This window comes from Emydura macquarii, unplaced genomic scaffold (assembly GCF_026122565.2).
Source record: "Emydura macquarii macquarii isolate MOO-44397 ecotype Brisbane River unplaced genomic scaffold, CSIRO-AGI_Emac_v2 contig_2948, whole genome shotgun sequence".
Lineage (NCBI taxonomy): Eukaryota > Metazoa > Chordata > Testudines > Chelidae > Emydura > Emydura macquarii.
Window position 1 is genome coordinate 2,374,138 of NW_027133085.1, and position 14,384 is coordinate 2,388,521.

General features: G+C 40.9%; 2 protein-coding genes across 2 annotated transcripts; one reads left to right on the forward strand and one right to left on the reverse strand.

Moving 5' to 3' along the window:
- Window positions 1-2,112: 2,112 nt before the first annotated feature.
- Window positions 2,113-4,910, reverse strand: ALG2 (ALG2 alpha-1,3/1,6-mannosyltransferase). Its single transcript, XM_067569840.1, has 2 exons — window positions 4,323-4,910; window positions 2,113-3,663 (listed from the first exon to the last, which is right to left on the reverse strand). Exons 1-2 carry the CDS (start codon window positions 4,644-4,646, stop codon window positions 2,761-2,763), a joined length of 1,227 nt encoding a protein of 408 aa, XP_067425941.1. The 5' UTR covers window positions 4,647-4,910; the 3' UTR covers window positions 2,113-2,760.
- Window positions 4,851-13,633, forward strand: SEC61B (SEC61 translocon subunit beta). Its single transcript, XM_067569841.1, has 4 exons — window positions 4,851-5,252; window positions 5,345-5,442; window positions 5,851-5,952; window positions 13,173-13,633. The coding sequence occupies exons 1-4, from the start codon at window positions 5,250-5,252 to the stop codon at window positions 13,258-13,260; spliced, it is 291 nt and encodes a 96-aa protein (XP_067425942.1). The 5' UTR covers window positions 4,851-5,249; the 3' UTR covers window positions 13,261-13,633.
- Window positions 13,634-14,384: the final 751 nt, after the last annotated feature.

Consider the following 14,384-nt stretch of genomic DNA (forward strand, 5'->3'; position numbering starts at 1 on the left):
ATCATTGAACCAGGGTTGGTGCAAAGTCCAGCATCCAATTTCAGCTGAGTATATAGACCACTGACAAGTTTGTATGACTCATCTTAAATTCAATAAAATGCTGATAATTTAAAGTTGAAACTGTCATTGATAGCAGCTATCTAGTAGGTATTGGTGTACGTAACACTCCATGTTATCTATTGTCAAGCCCTGTGAGATGTTAGATGTAAATTATGCAGCAGGAGGCCTGGATTTGTGTGGAAACAGGCACCAACCACCCCAAACTCTTTCCTCTTCAACTCTCTCACCATCCATATCAATTGGCTCCTGAAAGTCTATTCACTGGAAAAGGTGCCTGCTTAGCAGAGCATTAAAGTCCAGCTTCCCCTTCTTCCTCTTACTAGTCCTTTTTACTCATTCACTGTTACGTTAAGGTATGAAAAGTTTTTATCAAGGCTAGGCAATTATTTTCATCAAGGTCCAGATTTCTTGGTCAAGGTATAGTCAAGGTCCAGATTCCAGAGAAATATTTTTCACACTGCAATACCAATAACAATAAGCAAATAAAACATTTTTGCAGTCTGTTCAAAAGTATTTGGCCCATGTTCCGCCTATTGACCACCCTGCTTTACATGTTTAAACTTTGTCAGCTTAAAGAGTCAGTGAATGGAAAAGAGGTGAAGAAGGAAGGCTGAGGCATAAGGGACAGCAGACCACTGTCTGCATGGAGGGGGCTTACTGCAAGGACACACATCAATGGTAGAGTAGGGAATAGAATCCACGTCATCTGACTCCCATTCCAGTGCCCTAGCTCCTGCAGCATGCTGCCTTCATTGGATTATATTTAGTTAAAAACTGAGGAAGGTAAAACAAACCAAAAAACTTTACAGTAGAAGCTAGGCTGCAGTTTTAACAACTGAAAGATTAAAATTTCTGCAAAATTCAAACAGCAATTCAATTTTAAAATCTGAGAACTTCTACAGCCAGCTTGGAATAAAAATTAACTATCCCAAAAATGTACACACAATGTGGTACAGAGACCCCATATAGAATAAGTACAGAACCTTAACCTCAAAATATGAGGAAATTATGCAAATTACATATCCATTTACAAAATTAAATTCAATTTTATTACATTACATAAGATTATAATATTGTAGGTGAAAAACCATCTAGGACAACAAAGTTCAATAAAGTGAATTGAGCCTGCAAAGATCAATAAAATAAAATAAACTGAGGTATTTATAAAATCAGGTATTCCTTGTCCTGAGAATGAGTTATTGTATTATGGACTTAACATTATTTCCCCTCAATAGGATTTTAGACCAAAATACAACTTTAACTTGTATACAATGCATAAAATAATAACTTAGAAGCAAACTTCTGGCAAGCCACTACAACATCTAACAGAATATAGTCCCTTAGTATCTTTTCAAGTGATGTTCTGATACATTGCACTGTATGAGAACCAATACATACTAAACACAGCTAAGGCCTGCTCCCAACAGAAGTCTGCTTGCAGAGAAGCAAAATCTACATCTAAGGCTGTTCTTCAACTTCATGCATCTATTTGTTCTCCATATGTCTAATTTTCTAAAACCAAAAATGAGGCCTGTATATTTTTCTCATTATGACTTCATCCACCACCTTAGTTTTAAAAGGTGTAACTGAGCTTTTATGTATACATACATACATACAATCATACTACTTTCTCTTTAAAAAAACCACACAATTTTTGAAGTTTTCATGGTGGGAAATATTAATTCAAACTACCATTTTTGCACAACCCAGACTATGGGATATATCTTTACAAGGAATGGAAGAAAATTGTCAAAAATTTTTCACACATCTAGCTGATTATATGGGGGAACAGCAAAGGAAAACTGTATTAAGACATGCTTTTAATAGGCAAAATGAAATGTAGTACTTTAAATACATCTTTATTTGTTCCTGATTATTTTTACTGTAGCAAGATGCAAACCCTATTACCCATATAAATTTATAGGAAATATAAAAATTAGCAAAAATAATTTGTCACTGAAACTTTGGGGTCAGAAATTATATTTATATTTTAAAAGCTCTTAATTATAATAGGGTAATCTACAGTAGAAGTATTCAGTATGACATCTGATATTCAAGAAGCTTTCAGGGACTTTTGAGAGGGAGACGGGGTTAAATCCTGACCCCCGTTTTGTCTGAGGGATTTTGACTTTCTTGGTTTCATCCTTCTCTCGCCTCCCTCTACTACTGCTCCAAGAACAACAGCTAAGTACTGGGATTATGACATCAGAGGTGATCCGGTGATACAATTTAAGAAAAGTTCATAGACAAATATAGTTTAAGACTGTTCAAGATCACCAGACTAGTGGTTGGAAATTGAAAAAAAACCACACACTCTTGGGACTTTATTGTGTATGTATAGCTCATTGGCTTTTCAATGACCATGTCCACACCAGAATTGGTGGAGATCTGGCAAAGCCTTTCAGCAGAAATTCATTCAGATGGAAAATTATAGTTGAGTATTACAACAAAAGAATTGCCCTGTAAAGTTAATTTTTTTCTTTAAATTTTCTTCTCTACACTTCCTATGGAAGTTAATATTATAATATAATAACAGCATATAACAATATTATATAACAGTATCAAAAGTGTAGTTTAAAGATTAATTCACATTTTCTAAATATTTCAACATACTTGTGCTAGTCTATGTTTGTTTAACCAACAGTTTCATATATAAATGACAAATATTACAAAGCAGAGAGTTACACTATGGAGGGTATGTTATTGTGTTAATCTACATATGTATTGATACAGCTGTTCTGTAAATGCTTTTGATGAAAATTTTTCTGAAACTCTGGCTCTTCCAGCTGCTCCCATTGTATTTTTTAAGGCAGGGTCTTTCACAAATTTTTCCATGGCCTCAGAAAATCGTGTTGGAAGAGGGTCACACAAAAACCCTGTAACATTATTTATAACAGATTCCAAAGGACCACCTGAATTAACTGCTATGACTGGACATCTCATATACATAGCCTCCAAAGGAACTATGCCAAAGTGTTCATTGCTTGGTGTGTAAAGCACACACACAGAGTTATTAAGAAGAGAGATTTTTTGTTCATCTGTAAAAGATCTCACAAAAGTGACTTGCTCGCTAATATTAAGCTTGGTTGAAATATTCTTTAGCTCTTCATAGTGTTCCACGTTTTCCAAAACCCTTTCGTCATAACCACCGGCCAAAACTAAATGAACTTCATTCCACTCTTGAGCATCCAGTCTTCCACGAAGATCATGTAACCCTTCCAGAGCTAATGCTAGGTTTTTTTTCCTTTCAAATCTATTGATTGAAAGAAACAAATATTTTTTCCCTTTGGGAATTATATTAGCTATATCTGCAGGAACAATTGTTTCAAAGCTACTGACATGCAATGAAGGGTATAGGACATCTGGTTTAATGTGATTTAAGGTTTTAAATGTATCCTTGAAGACATTTGCTGTAAAATTACTGTTGACAACAATGCAATCTGCCATGCCAGTAGTGTACTCTTCCAGCCAGTCAAGCGGAGCTCTATAGATGCGTTTAAGGAAAGATTCTCTCTTGGTCAGAAGCTGATCAGGAAAGTGACAGTAAAACAAAACCTTCTTATGAGTTCTGGCCAGTCTGAGAATTGGGATACAAGCAGACACCTAGATAAACCAGAGAGGGAAGGAGAAAATAAGAGAAAATATTATTTAATCCCAGTTTCTACAATAAAATCTATTCTGGAGCTACACCTACGGATTCAAAACCAAAATTTTAACTATGGGGAAAACGTGGGTGTCTGGTCAGTTTTACCGAATCTGTGTTTACTATTACTGATGGGCTGCTGCAAAGGGTATTTCAGATGACGGCGACAATCCGTCTCTCATGTACGCTACCAATACGCACACACCAGCAGAGCACCTGGTCACAGCACTGTGCTGATGGGTCCCATACACGGGCTTGCACCCGAGCTCCAGCCCCTTCCTGTGTATGGGGCACACAGCAGCAGCCCTGCCCCAGCTCAGGGCCCTTGTTAACCAGCTCCCCCGATGCCGGGGTCTTCAGGGCTGCCACCCCCCAGGCTAGCAGGGCTCCTTCCTCCCCACCTGCCAGGTGACGGCCCCGACGGGATGCGGGAAGGCCTGGGGCGGGTGAGGGGCTGCGCCAGGCTGGCGAAGGGGAACCCGTTCTTCGCGCTGGGTCCTGCCCAGGAGCTCGGCCCCGGGCTCGGAGCAGCAGGGAGCGGGTCCAGGCAGGGCGCTGCTGCAGGGGAGGCCGCCAGGGCTGGGCCGGTGTGTCAGGGGCTACCTTCCCCCGCACGCACCTGGTCGCACACGACCACGTCCACCTCCTCCCCGCTCAGCAGCAGCACGTAGAGCGCCACGTAGGCCATGCGCAGCGCGGCGCAGAGCGCCTGGCCCCGCCCGAGGAGGCTGCGGGGCAGCCAGTCCCCGGCGCTGCGCACCGCCAGCCCCCGCGTCTCCGAGAAGCAGCGCGCGGGGTCGTAGTGCGCGGTCCAGATCTGCACGCGGCAGCCGCGCGCCCGCAGCGCCAGCGCCGCATCCACCACCAGCCGCTCTGCGCCGCCCAGGCCCAGGTCCGGGTGCAGGAACAGCACGGAAGGCCCCGAGTCTGGCCCCGCCGCCATGCTGCCGCGTGCAGCCTCCCTCCAGCCCCGCCCCGCCGGTTACTGTCTTCACAGGCGGCGCGCGGAGGGAAAAGAGGCGGAGCCCGCCTCGTGGGGAAGTGTCAAGTGATCCTCCTAGACCTGCCCAGCAGCCACGTGTCCCTGTGCAGCGCGCAGGCGCAGCTCCGCCCCCTGCCTGTGCGGACGGCTAGGGACACATCAGCCTTATATTAGTCTCTATAGGCCGTAGGTGTCCTGGCGCTGCCTGCTGCCTTAGCCCGTGCATCCTGCGGTGTCTCTGTTGCAGGCGGGGTTCGGGCAGAGAAAGGGACCAGGACTCTGGCGGCAGGAGCCCTGGGCTGGGATAGCTGCTCGGGAAACTGTCGCCAACCCTCTCTGAGCAGTCAGGCAGTGCTGTAGTCAACCGCGGGGGGGGCCTGGCAGGAGGCGAGCCGCCCGTGACGGTCCTGGGGCGGGGCGAGGCAGCTGCTACGCTGGACTTCTGCAGCGGAGCCGGGCCCGGGCGTTCTACTACACTGCAGCCGCAGCGAATTTTGGAGACTGCAGAGTTCTGATTTCTGAGCCCCGCGCGCGCTTCCCCGCCTCGAACCCGGAGTCGCTGCCATGGTGAGAGCGCGAGACCCCGCTCGCTCCCCGCCTCCCCCCCCGCCGAGGCTCGTGCCGGTCCCGTCTCACGCGCTGTCTGTTTCTCTCCGCAGCCCGGCCCGAACCCCAGCGGCACCAGCGTCGGCGCCTCCGGCCGCTCCCCCAGCAAAGCGGTGGCGCCTCGAGCTGCGGGATCTACCGTTCGGCAAAGGTACCGGCTGCGCCGGCCCCCTCCCTCCCTCCCGTTAAAGCCTGGCTGCGGCGGCCTTGGCTTTGTGGAGACACCCGCCTCCCCGGCCGCCCGGGGGACCCCGCGCTGAGGAAACCTTGGTGGGCCTCGCTCTCCCCGGTGCCAGGCCGTGGGCGGGCGGTTGGGGGCGGAGTGCCAGCCAGCTTCTCACCAGTGCTATAGACCTGGACCTGGCATAGCCCTGTGGCCGCCCCCCCGCTTTCTCCCCTCAGCAGGGTGCGTGGCTGAGCACGGTGGCAGCGGGCCTATGTCTGAGATGCGCAGAAACGTGGTGTGGGGTGGAGGGTTTCTTGGCCAAGTCGGTCGTTTGGGTGCTCAGCTGATTGTGGATGCAGGTCAGGTTCTGATTCCCCTGTCTCTCCCTCACAGGAAAAATGCCAGCTGTGGGACTAGGAGCGCAGGCCGCACTACTTCGGCAGGCACCGGTGGCATGTGGAGATTCTACACAGAGGACTCACCTGGGCTCAAAGTGTAAGTCAAAAAGGGAGAGAAAGAGTGACCGTGTTGTTTTTAATCTGTATACCGTCGTCCAGGCTCCATGAGTCATTTTGTTCTGATGTGCTGTGCACGTTACACATGGAAAAGCGGAAAAACCACAATTGCTTGGATAAACCAAAAAGAATGCCTTGAGGAGACTTGGATATAAAAATAGAAAAGATTAATCTTATAGATAGGTGTTTATGTACATTTAAAACATCCCAGTGTTACAAGACTAACCTCAGCCTTGGCTCACACCGATTGCACAGGTTTGTTTTATTGCCTCATATCTTCTTCCCATCTTTCCTTGGCCTTCTGTAATTGGGCTGAAGACATCCAGGTGCTCTCAACCAGTCTCTTTGCCCATTACCCTGTATCTTCAGCACTCACCTTCTCGGCTACCTTAAGGTAGTAATCAAAGAGAGAGGCAGGTGCTGCAGCTGGCCTTCAAAGAAAGAACTTCCTGAGCAAGCAGCAAAAGCAATCTAAAACAAAATGGCCATTCTGATAGCGATATTAAAATATCATTCCATTCACAAAGTCTTCTATACACTTAGACCTATAGTTTTCTCACTTCTGCAAGTGTTGAACACTTTTCAAGATAGTCTTGTCCCTTTCAAAAAAGTGATAGATGCCCCCCCCCCCCCCCCCCCCAAACAAGGCTTTTTCCTTCCATCCTCATCCAGGCAGGGGTGATGGACAAATACAGTCAAGGAGTAGAGAGAAACAGCCTGTTTCTATGGAGTCAATTCAAAACAGAAGCCAGGGATGGCATAGTATATACCAGAGCTGATTTTTACCAGGTAAAACTGTGGTTCTTTAACAACCCAGGGAAAAACTAGTTAGAAAATGCCTTAAACTGGAATTATCTTAAATACTTCCATTAATATGCAGCACTGTACACTTAGTTTTAGTTATATATTCAAATTGTGGTTACATGAGGCAATAGATTCAGAGATTGTACAAAAAAGTAAAACTGCAGTGGGTTTAATACTAATAGGTAACTATAATACTGAACATTGAAATGTTTGTACAGTTAGGTTCAGTATTTTCTCAAGGATGTTGTACATTTCGACTTAGTTTTCACTGATATGTAAACAAAAGTCAAACATTTGATTAGATGAAAATGACAATAACGCAGAATTTCAGGCTTGAAGCACTAAGCAATCAGAAACATGCAGAGTTGCAGACAACCGCTCCAAGTCCATTTGGGCATATGGCATTCTGTAGCAGATGACCGACTTTAATGTAGTGAATAGACTGAGCCTATTTTCCAGGTTTGAATGGATGTATACAAAGTTTGAAAATATTCATTCTGTGCTTGCTCGAGGTTGGAGTTGCACCAAGTTAGAAAGAATATCAGCATTCCTCAGATTTTTCCACTGTTACAGGGACATTTTTTTCTTGATAGCAGATGAAAATATTATTTGCGGTTGGGTTTTTTTTCTTTTTTTTTGTGGATACAGAGTTGCTTCTGCTTGAAATGCAAGTATATATGGCAGAAAGCTGAGGTGTGTGGGTTTTTTTTTTTTTTTTTTTTTTTTTTTTTTTTGCTGCGCAGCCACTGCCTTGCAATTTCTTTTTGTTGAGCTGACAATTCCTTTTCTACATATTTTGGATGAAGGAGTTTGGCCAAGATGTGTACATGAGTAATTGCCTCATGAAATCTTTTTGTACTTCTGCTTTGCATGATGGAGCAAGATCTTCATTTATCATTAGATTCAACCATACTTTGCATGCAACAGCAATTGTTGATGTGTCCCTTTTGGAGTGTGTCAGGTGTTATAGCAGCTGGTTTTAGTTCTTCACTTCTTGGAAGCTCTTTGATTATCAGTTATACTGACCATTATCTTCAAGTTCTCCCTCAAGATGATTCACAATCCTGAAATAATGTGCCTGATTTTTATCAGAGGTTTCCATGCATGTTATTTGACTGTTCTATCATATATCACCCAGGGAATTGGGGTGTTATATATCTTGGTATTCTTTTAACCAGCCTCGAGTCTAATGGTGATTATGAAAATATTTTTGTAAATCTACAACGTTTCATCAAAGCACTTGGTATAAGGTCTGGCTAAATCTACTTGGACAAATGTGCTGTGCATCAATATTTAGCCAAAGTGTCATGATTTTGTTCCAAATCACTTCTCATACTTTGCATCTTTTTCCCATCTTGTATTAATGTAACTGCTTTTCCACTTAATTCATTGCTTGCTTCCACCCTCCTGCCATCAGTAATGGTGTTTAACAATTCACCTGCCACTTGCTTTTGATTGGGTGCTTTGTAACCTGGACTTAGGCGGCTGATGATTACTTGAAAAGTTTGATGCTCAATAACAGAAAAGGGACTATTACAGCCATTTAAAAAAAAAAAAAAAAAAGACTTGAAAACTGAAGAATTTTATCTTTTGTTTCAGTTCTGAAGTTGTTTTTGTTACAAACATATCCATTTGTGGTTGAAAAACAGTGATACTTCCTCCACGTAATCTTTGGCTGACCTGGATCTGGCTTTCTTTTGATGTACTTGTCAATGGCAGTGCATTTTAGCCAAAGTCAGTGGTTCTGGTATTTTTCTTCTTTCCACTGCATGTTGCAAAATGTGTCCTCATATGGTCTGTCTTCCCACTCACTTTTTCTTTGCAATTTGTGCGTCAAAGACTCTCCTCGTCATCTTTATGAACTTTCTCAAAATAACCATGAATTGAGTCCAGTGCTCATGTTCAAATATTTTGACTTGAGTCTCTGTACTCAGTTTAGTTACAGCAGTTGCATTTGAGCCAACTAGACAGTTAGTTTGGCAGTCTACCTCAAACAAACTGAAACGTCTGAATCTGGGAATTCCCCTTCTTTGCTAAACAAAGAGGAGAAATTCCCAGATTAAGAAGTTTTTGTTTGAAATAGCCAGGGCAATTGCCTATATCTTTAAATTAAGGCTCTTTTTTGTTTTATTTCCTTAGTTTAAAATTACACATATTACTGCAAAACTATTATCAAATTGCTAAATATATTTCATTAATATTCATTAATATGTTCTAATATTTTTCTCCATTTCCTGGTTTAAACTGGCATTTACTAGCACACTGTCCTAAACTAGTTTTTTCAGGAAATTACCAATGCTGACAGAAGGGACTGTCTGTTCCCACCTCATCAAGATCACCAAAGCCCATATCCAGAAAGGAAAATTCCTCTTTTCTCCGTGCATGTTTCTGACCTCCATAGGCAATTAGTAAAGATATGAACTGTGATCTCTTAGCCAGGAACTTTTCAGCATGTGATGGTGATAGTATTTAGGTCTAAGGGAGAATGGTGAAAACAGCCATTACAAAGAAACTCGCTGGTGAACCTTTGACGTCTCCTTTCTAAGTGCTGGCCCCTTCTCTACCTCATAATTATGCCCTGCATCATTAGAATTTCACCAACTCCTGCCCCCATTCTCTGTTAGTGACTAGTTCAGCAGACAAACTTCAGTGCCCTGTTCCTGAAGGGCTTCTTCTCCCTTTCACTCTGGGTGGAAAAACACTTCAATATGTTGGATCCGCACGAGTGTCAGCACCCAGGTGCAGTTCTGCAGTGGCTTAACAGAGGTTCCTTTTTAAAAGCATGTTCCCTGGTGTGCAGAACATAGTCCAAGTAAATCCTTAGTTTGAATACAAAATAGCTTCTGAATGGTTTCACTGAATGCCTGAAGCACCTTTTCTAAACACTGTTGAGGAACCAATATTGTAGCTTTAAACATTTTAGGAAAAGTTATAAACCATTGTAAACAGTTTAAAAGGAAAGTGTCCTTCAACCATTAATAGCATAACTAGTTTTTCATTATGATGAAAGAATGTCATACATGTGAAAAGACAGATTTTGTATTATCAGTAGTTCTGCTACTGAAATACTGCATTATGTTTTATCATCTGCATTTAAATCAGGAATAGTAACAATTAAAAGATTGACAACCAACTTAATTTTTGTCCTGAGAAAATGATCCTGTTTATTGGAGAAATAGCTAAACAGAAACCTTTTAAAGCAACATAAGAAAAAGAGTTGTTTGAAATGGATTGTGTGTGTTACCAAGGAGCAGTGGGCTAAAGTTGAAAAGATCTTGGTTATGTGGGGTGGAGAGAATATTTTAATGGGAAGGATAGTCGGAGCAAAATAATTTGCTTGAGACTTGTTGCCCTCCTTTGTGGCACTCTGATCGCTGAGAATTTCAAGACTGTATATGGGAAATCTTGAGCATAATGGTTTGGTTTTTGGCAAAGCCAGATTTGACTTAAAATGATATTGACTGCATGGAGCTTTAGATAACGGAGTCACAACTGTAGTTATTTACCTTTATTTTTCTTCTTAAGGGAGTTCGTCTGGTTAGACAGAAAAAATGTTGAGCGTAATGAGGATGAGAAGAAGGTGTGTGTTGGTGGGGAATAATGGTCAATCTCCAAGGACCTTCCATGAGATTGGAGAGAGTGCAATGGAAAATGCAATGATTTGTCAGTACTGAGTAATTTTTTTCTTTCTTTTTTTTTTTTTTTGTAATGAGGTCTGTAAAATCAGTAGATTATAGCATCAGGCTTTTTGGACTCCTTGTAGCCAGTAATGTTCCTGTGTATTGCCACTGTGGCATAATGAAGTGCAATTTATGCAGCAGATTATTCTTCAGGAAAAATTAATAAACTAATACTTTCTTCACTGAAGTTTAGTACTCTTTAACGGTGATATTAATTAGCAAGGCACCAAGGTTTTCCGTGTAGGTTAATGCACTTGGGAGTCTTTGGTTTTGCATATGTTTATGAAGAGACAGGGCTTACATAAGGTCTCTGTCACATGCAGATTCTTAAAGAGCGAACCCATAACAAAGTTGTCTGATTTAAGGAGGTCCAGTTTGGCTGCCTCTAAACGCTAATATACTTTCACCAAAGTAAGATTTAAAAAAATAAAAGGCTTGTATTAAAAAAAACCTAAGACTTCACACCAACATGTCAATATAATAAAGTTCCTTTCCCACCAGAGGATTTTAATACTCTTAACTCAGATTTATCTGTATGTTTCACATGCATTTACACAAAGTCCTTTTTAAATGACCATGGGTTTGTCTTGTTACACTCTTTCTTTGGTCATTGTGTTTGTCATATTTCAGTCAAATCAGTTGTTGAGAGAATAATTTTTACTTACATGTTTACCAGTAGAAGCAACTGCTTTCTGTCAGTTTTGAGAATCTTTGAGATTGTATACTTACTTTGAAGCAAAACAAATGAGCTCTTTAAAAAAATTAAGGATTTCGTGTGGTCTTGATCCTGAGAATATAAGAACAAAACTGCTTTACAATATTTCCCACTGCTTAAAAAGCTTGAAACTAAGCTAGGCTTCTGGACAAATCTAAAATAAATACAAAATTCTGTTGAGACCAGAGTCAACTAGAGATCAGCTTTTTTTGGAAAATAGTCTGTGATTGTCATCATTTACCATGTGGAAGAACCAATCTGTCTTAACGGAAATATGGTAGATAAATTGTAATTGTTCTATGAGGAGATAAGCTGTTGTATTTTTGGAGAGGATGAGAGAGAGGAATGATCTGAAGACTTTGTATTTTAATAAGGATCAGAATGATCTATTGATTCAAGTGGCAAGTCAAATATGTTGCTGGGTGGTTCCTCTTAATTTTTGTTCTTTGTTTTTATGATTGTGGAAGATCCTAGAGCTTCATTAAATATGAATACATAAAATTCTACTTTTGGGGTCTAGAAGTAGATTGTGAAGATGGGAGAATGATGGATTGGTTAAGAGTTACCTATGGAATTGCAGTGTGTGTGCAAACTAAAATATGTAAGTGCACTCTCTTAGTTTGATTGCTAAATGCCTCTACATGCCTATATCCTGCTAGATAAGATTCAGGATTCTCCACAAAAGCCAAATTAAATCATAATTGCTATCTACTATGCATAGTCTAAAACAGTTTGAGAGGAGGAGGTTCAGAAACCTATGAATCAGAAAACTGGGTTGTTGAAAAATCTTGAAGCCCGTAGCTTGAAGGGGATCAGTTGTTTCAGTTTCATTCTTACATTATGGTCAAGTATGATTTGCTTGATTATAAAAACTTTATAGCATGAATCATACTTTTGGATGTCTGTAATGCTTATTATGATTTGAAGTTTGGGATAGGTTAATGAAGGGAAATCCGGTACAGTGTTGTGTTATGAGATGTACAATAAGAAAATGGTGTTTTTATTGTGTTGTAGAAGACTCACGTTAACTTGCTTGGAATCCCCTTCAGACTAGTCATTGCATAGAACAGCCAGTTTAACACAATCTAAAACTGAAACTGTATGAGAAGATTTTCAAAAATATACCCGAATTGTAATTTCTTAAAAATAGAACCAGTGAGCATGAAAGATTCCAACATGAAGTTCAGATTGGAAGTTTTAGATAAGGATTTTATAATGGACAGAACTTCTGCTTGTGATCTTTTCAGTGTCGTTTGCAATAAATTTAATCAAACTGAAACTGGTGTAACTAGTATAAAAAGCCTACTTGAAAAATGTTGCCTCACTGCATTTTAAATTCTGTTGACTTCTTCACTTCTTAAAAACTGGGGAGTTGGCTATAAATTACTTTCCTAAGCTAAAATATTCTGATTTTGAGCCGAGGGTTTGACTAGCTGTTGGGGGACTCTAGTGTTACTTGTACACACACAGAGCATAAGACTTTTCAAGTCATTAACTCAGTACTAGACCCACCAGAATGGGAAATGGAAACCTGAACTGAAAAACGTGTAGATAAAGTTTACCATCTGTGAGTCCTTAAATCCTGTATACAAGAAGTGTTTATCAATGAATGACTAAATACTTCCTGTAATGGAATACTCAAATGGAAGCATCAATATCCTTTTGGCAATTCAAAACTGAGGTATTAAAAATAAATCTTAGATTTCCAACCTAATGTGGCAGATACCAATTCTGAGAAAACGATTTTTATTTCTGTTAATCTGAAGTGTTTATGGAATTCAGATGTTAATTGTACAAGTTATGTTTGTTATCTTTGCACTAGATGAAAAAATAATCATCACTCTAATTTGTGAGGGGTGTGTGTGTGGGAGCAGGAGGGAGCTTTGGTATTAAGTCTGTGTATTTACTGAGGAATTTATTTGGATGGTTCTACCTAACCTTCAGAACAAGCTATCTTTATGTATTGCTGAGGTTAACTGACTTTTTTTTCTTTATTTCTAGTGGTCCTGTTCCAGTTTTGGTTATGAGTCTCCTCTTTATTGCTTCTGTATTTATGTTGCACATCTGGGGCAAGTACACTCGCTCATAGACTCAACTGCATCCGTATGTCTGCCAATATAAAACGTACATCTTGGACCAAAAATATGGAGGATTTTGTTTGTTCATGGAGAGAGAATATTTGGAAAGCTTCCTGTTTAGCTATTGAGGGAGTCCCTTGTCACTTTTATTTGGCGTTGGTGTTGAATGAAATATTCAATTTTTCTCTTTTGTGCAGGTTTTGAAGCCTTTCTAGAATGGTCATTGTGTGTCTGCACCTGTAGACTTACAAATTACAGGTCTTGCAATAAAATTTGTATACATAAATGGAAGTAATGTATTCTTTATTCCTCTCTCCCCTCCCCCCTAAAATGGAATTTTATATACTGTACAATGTATGTAGAAAATAAAATCGTACATCAGAACTTTTTGGAACAAAATTTGTGGAAGACATGAAAATATTTGAAATGACACATGCGAATGTACTTGGTCATTAAACCTACTGTGCTAAGGGTGCTGGTAGATTACATTATCTTTGATACGGAATGTCGTATCAAAGATGTGGTGCAATCTGCTTATATCCTACAAGGGACAGAATAAATTTCCTGAATATAAATTTAATTATATTGTATTCATTTCACTGTAAAGGATTCAGCATACTTGGTTCTTAAACTACAGTTTGTGGAAACACCTCGCTTGTTACCTAGTATGGTTAAAAGAAAATGTAACGGAGATGACTAATGGGGGATTTGATAGATGTCTATAAAATCATGACTGTTGTGGAGAAATTAAATAAGTGTTTACTCCTCATAACACAAGAACTAGGGGTCACCAAATGAAACTAATAGGCAGCAGGTTTAAAATAAACAAAAGGAAATATTTCTTCACACAATGCACAAAGTGTGGAACTCTTTGCCAGAGGATGCTGTGAAGACCAAGACTGTAACAAGGTTAAAAAAAAATTAGATAAGTTCGTGGATAATAGGTCTGTGATGGTATGCAGAACCCCTGGCCTATAGCCTGGGAGCTGTGGAACTGCTGGGTGCCCGTATCAACTATTTAGCTAGAGGCTGGCTCTCCAGCATGCTCTGGCTGATGACACGCAGTCTTTCCAGATTCTGGTATCATCCAATCTGACAGCAGGTGGTGACACACAGCCAACTTTGTTCCATGAAT

Coding starts and splice junctions, on each gene's coding strand:
- ALG2 (XM_067569840.1), bottom strand. CDS start 4,646: ATGGCGGCGGGGCCAGACTCGGGGCCTTCCGTGCTGTTCCTGCACCCG. Junction 3,664..4,322: donor ACGTGGTCGTGTGCGACCAG/GTGCGTGCGGGG, acceptor TGGTTTATCTAG/GTGTCTGCTTGTATCCCAAT.
- SEC61B (XM_067569841.1), top strand. Junction 5,443..5,850: donor GGATCTACCGTTCGGCAAAG/GTACCGGCTGCG, acceptor TCTCCCTCACAG/GAAAAATGCCAGCTGTGGGA. Junction 5,953..13,172: donor GACTCACCTGGGCTCAAAGT/GTAAGTCAAAAA, acceptor CTTTATTTCTAG/TGGTCCTGTTCCAGTTTTGG.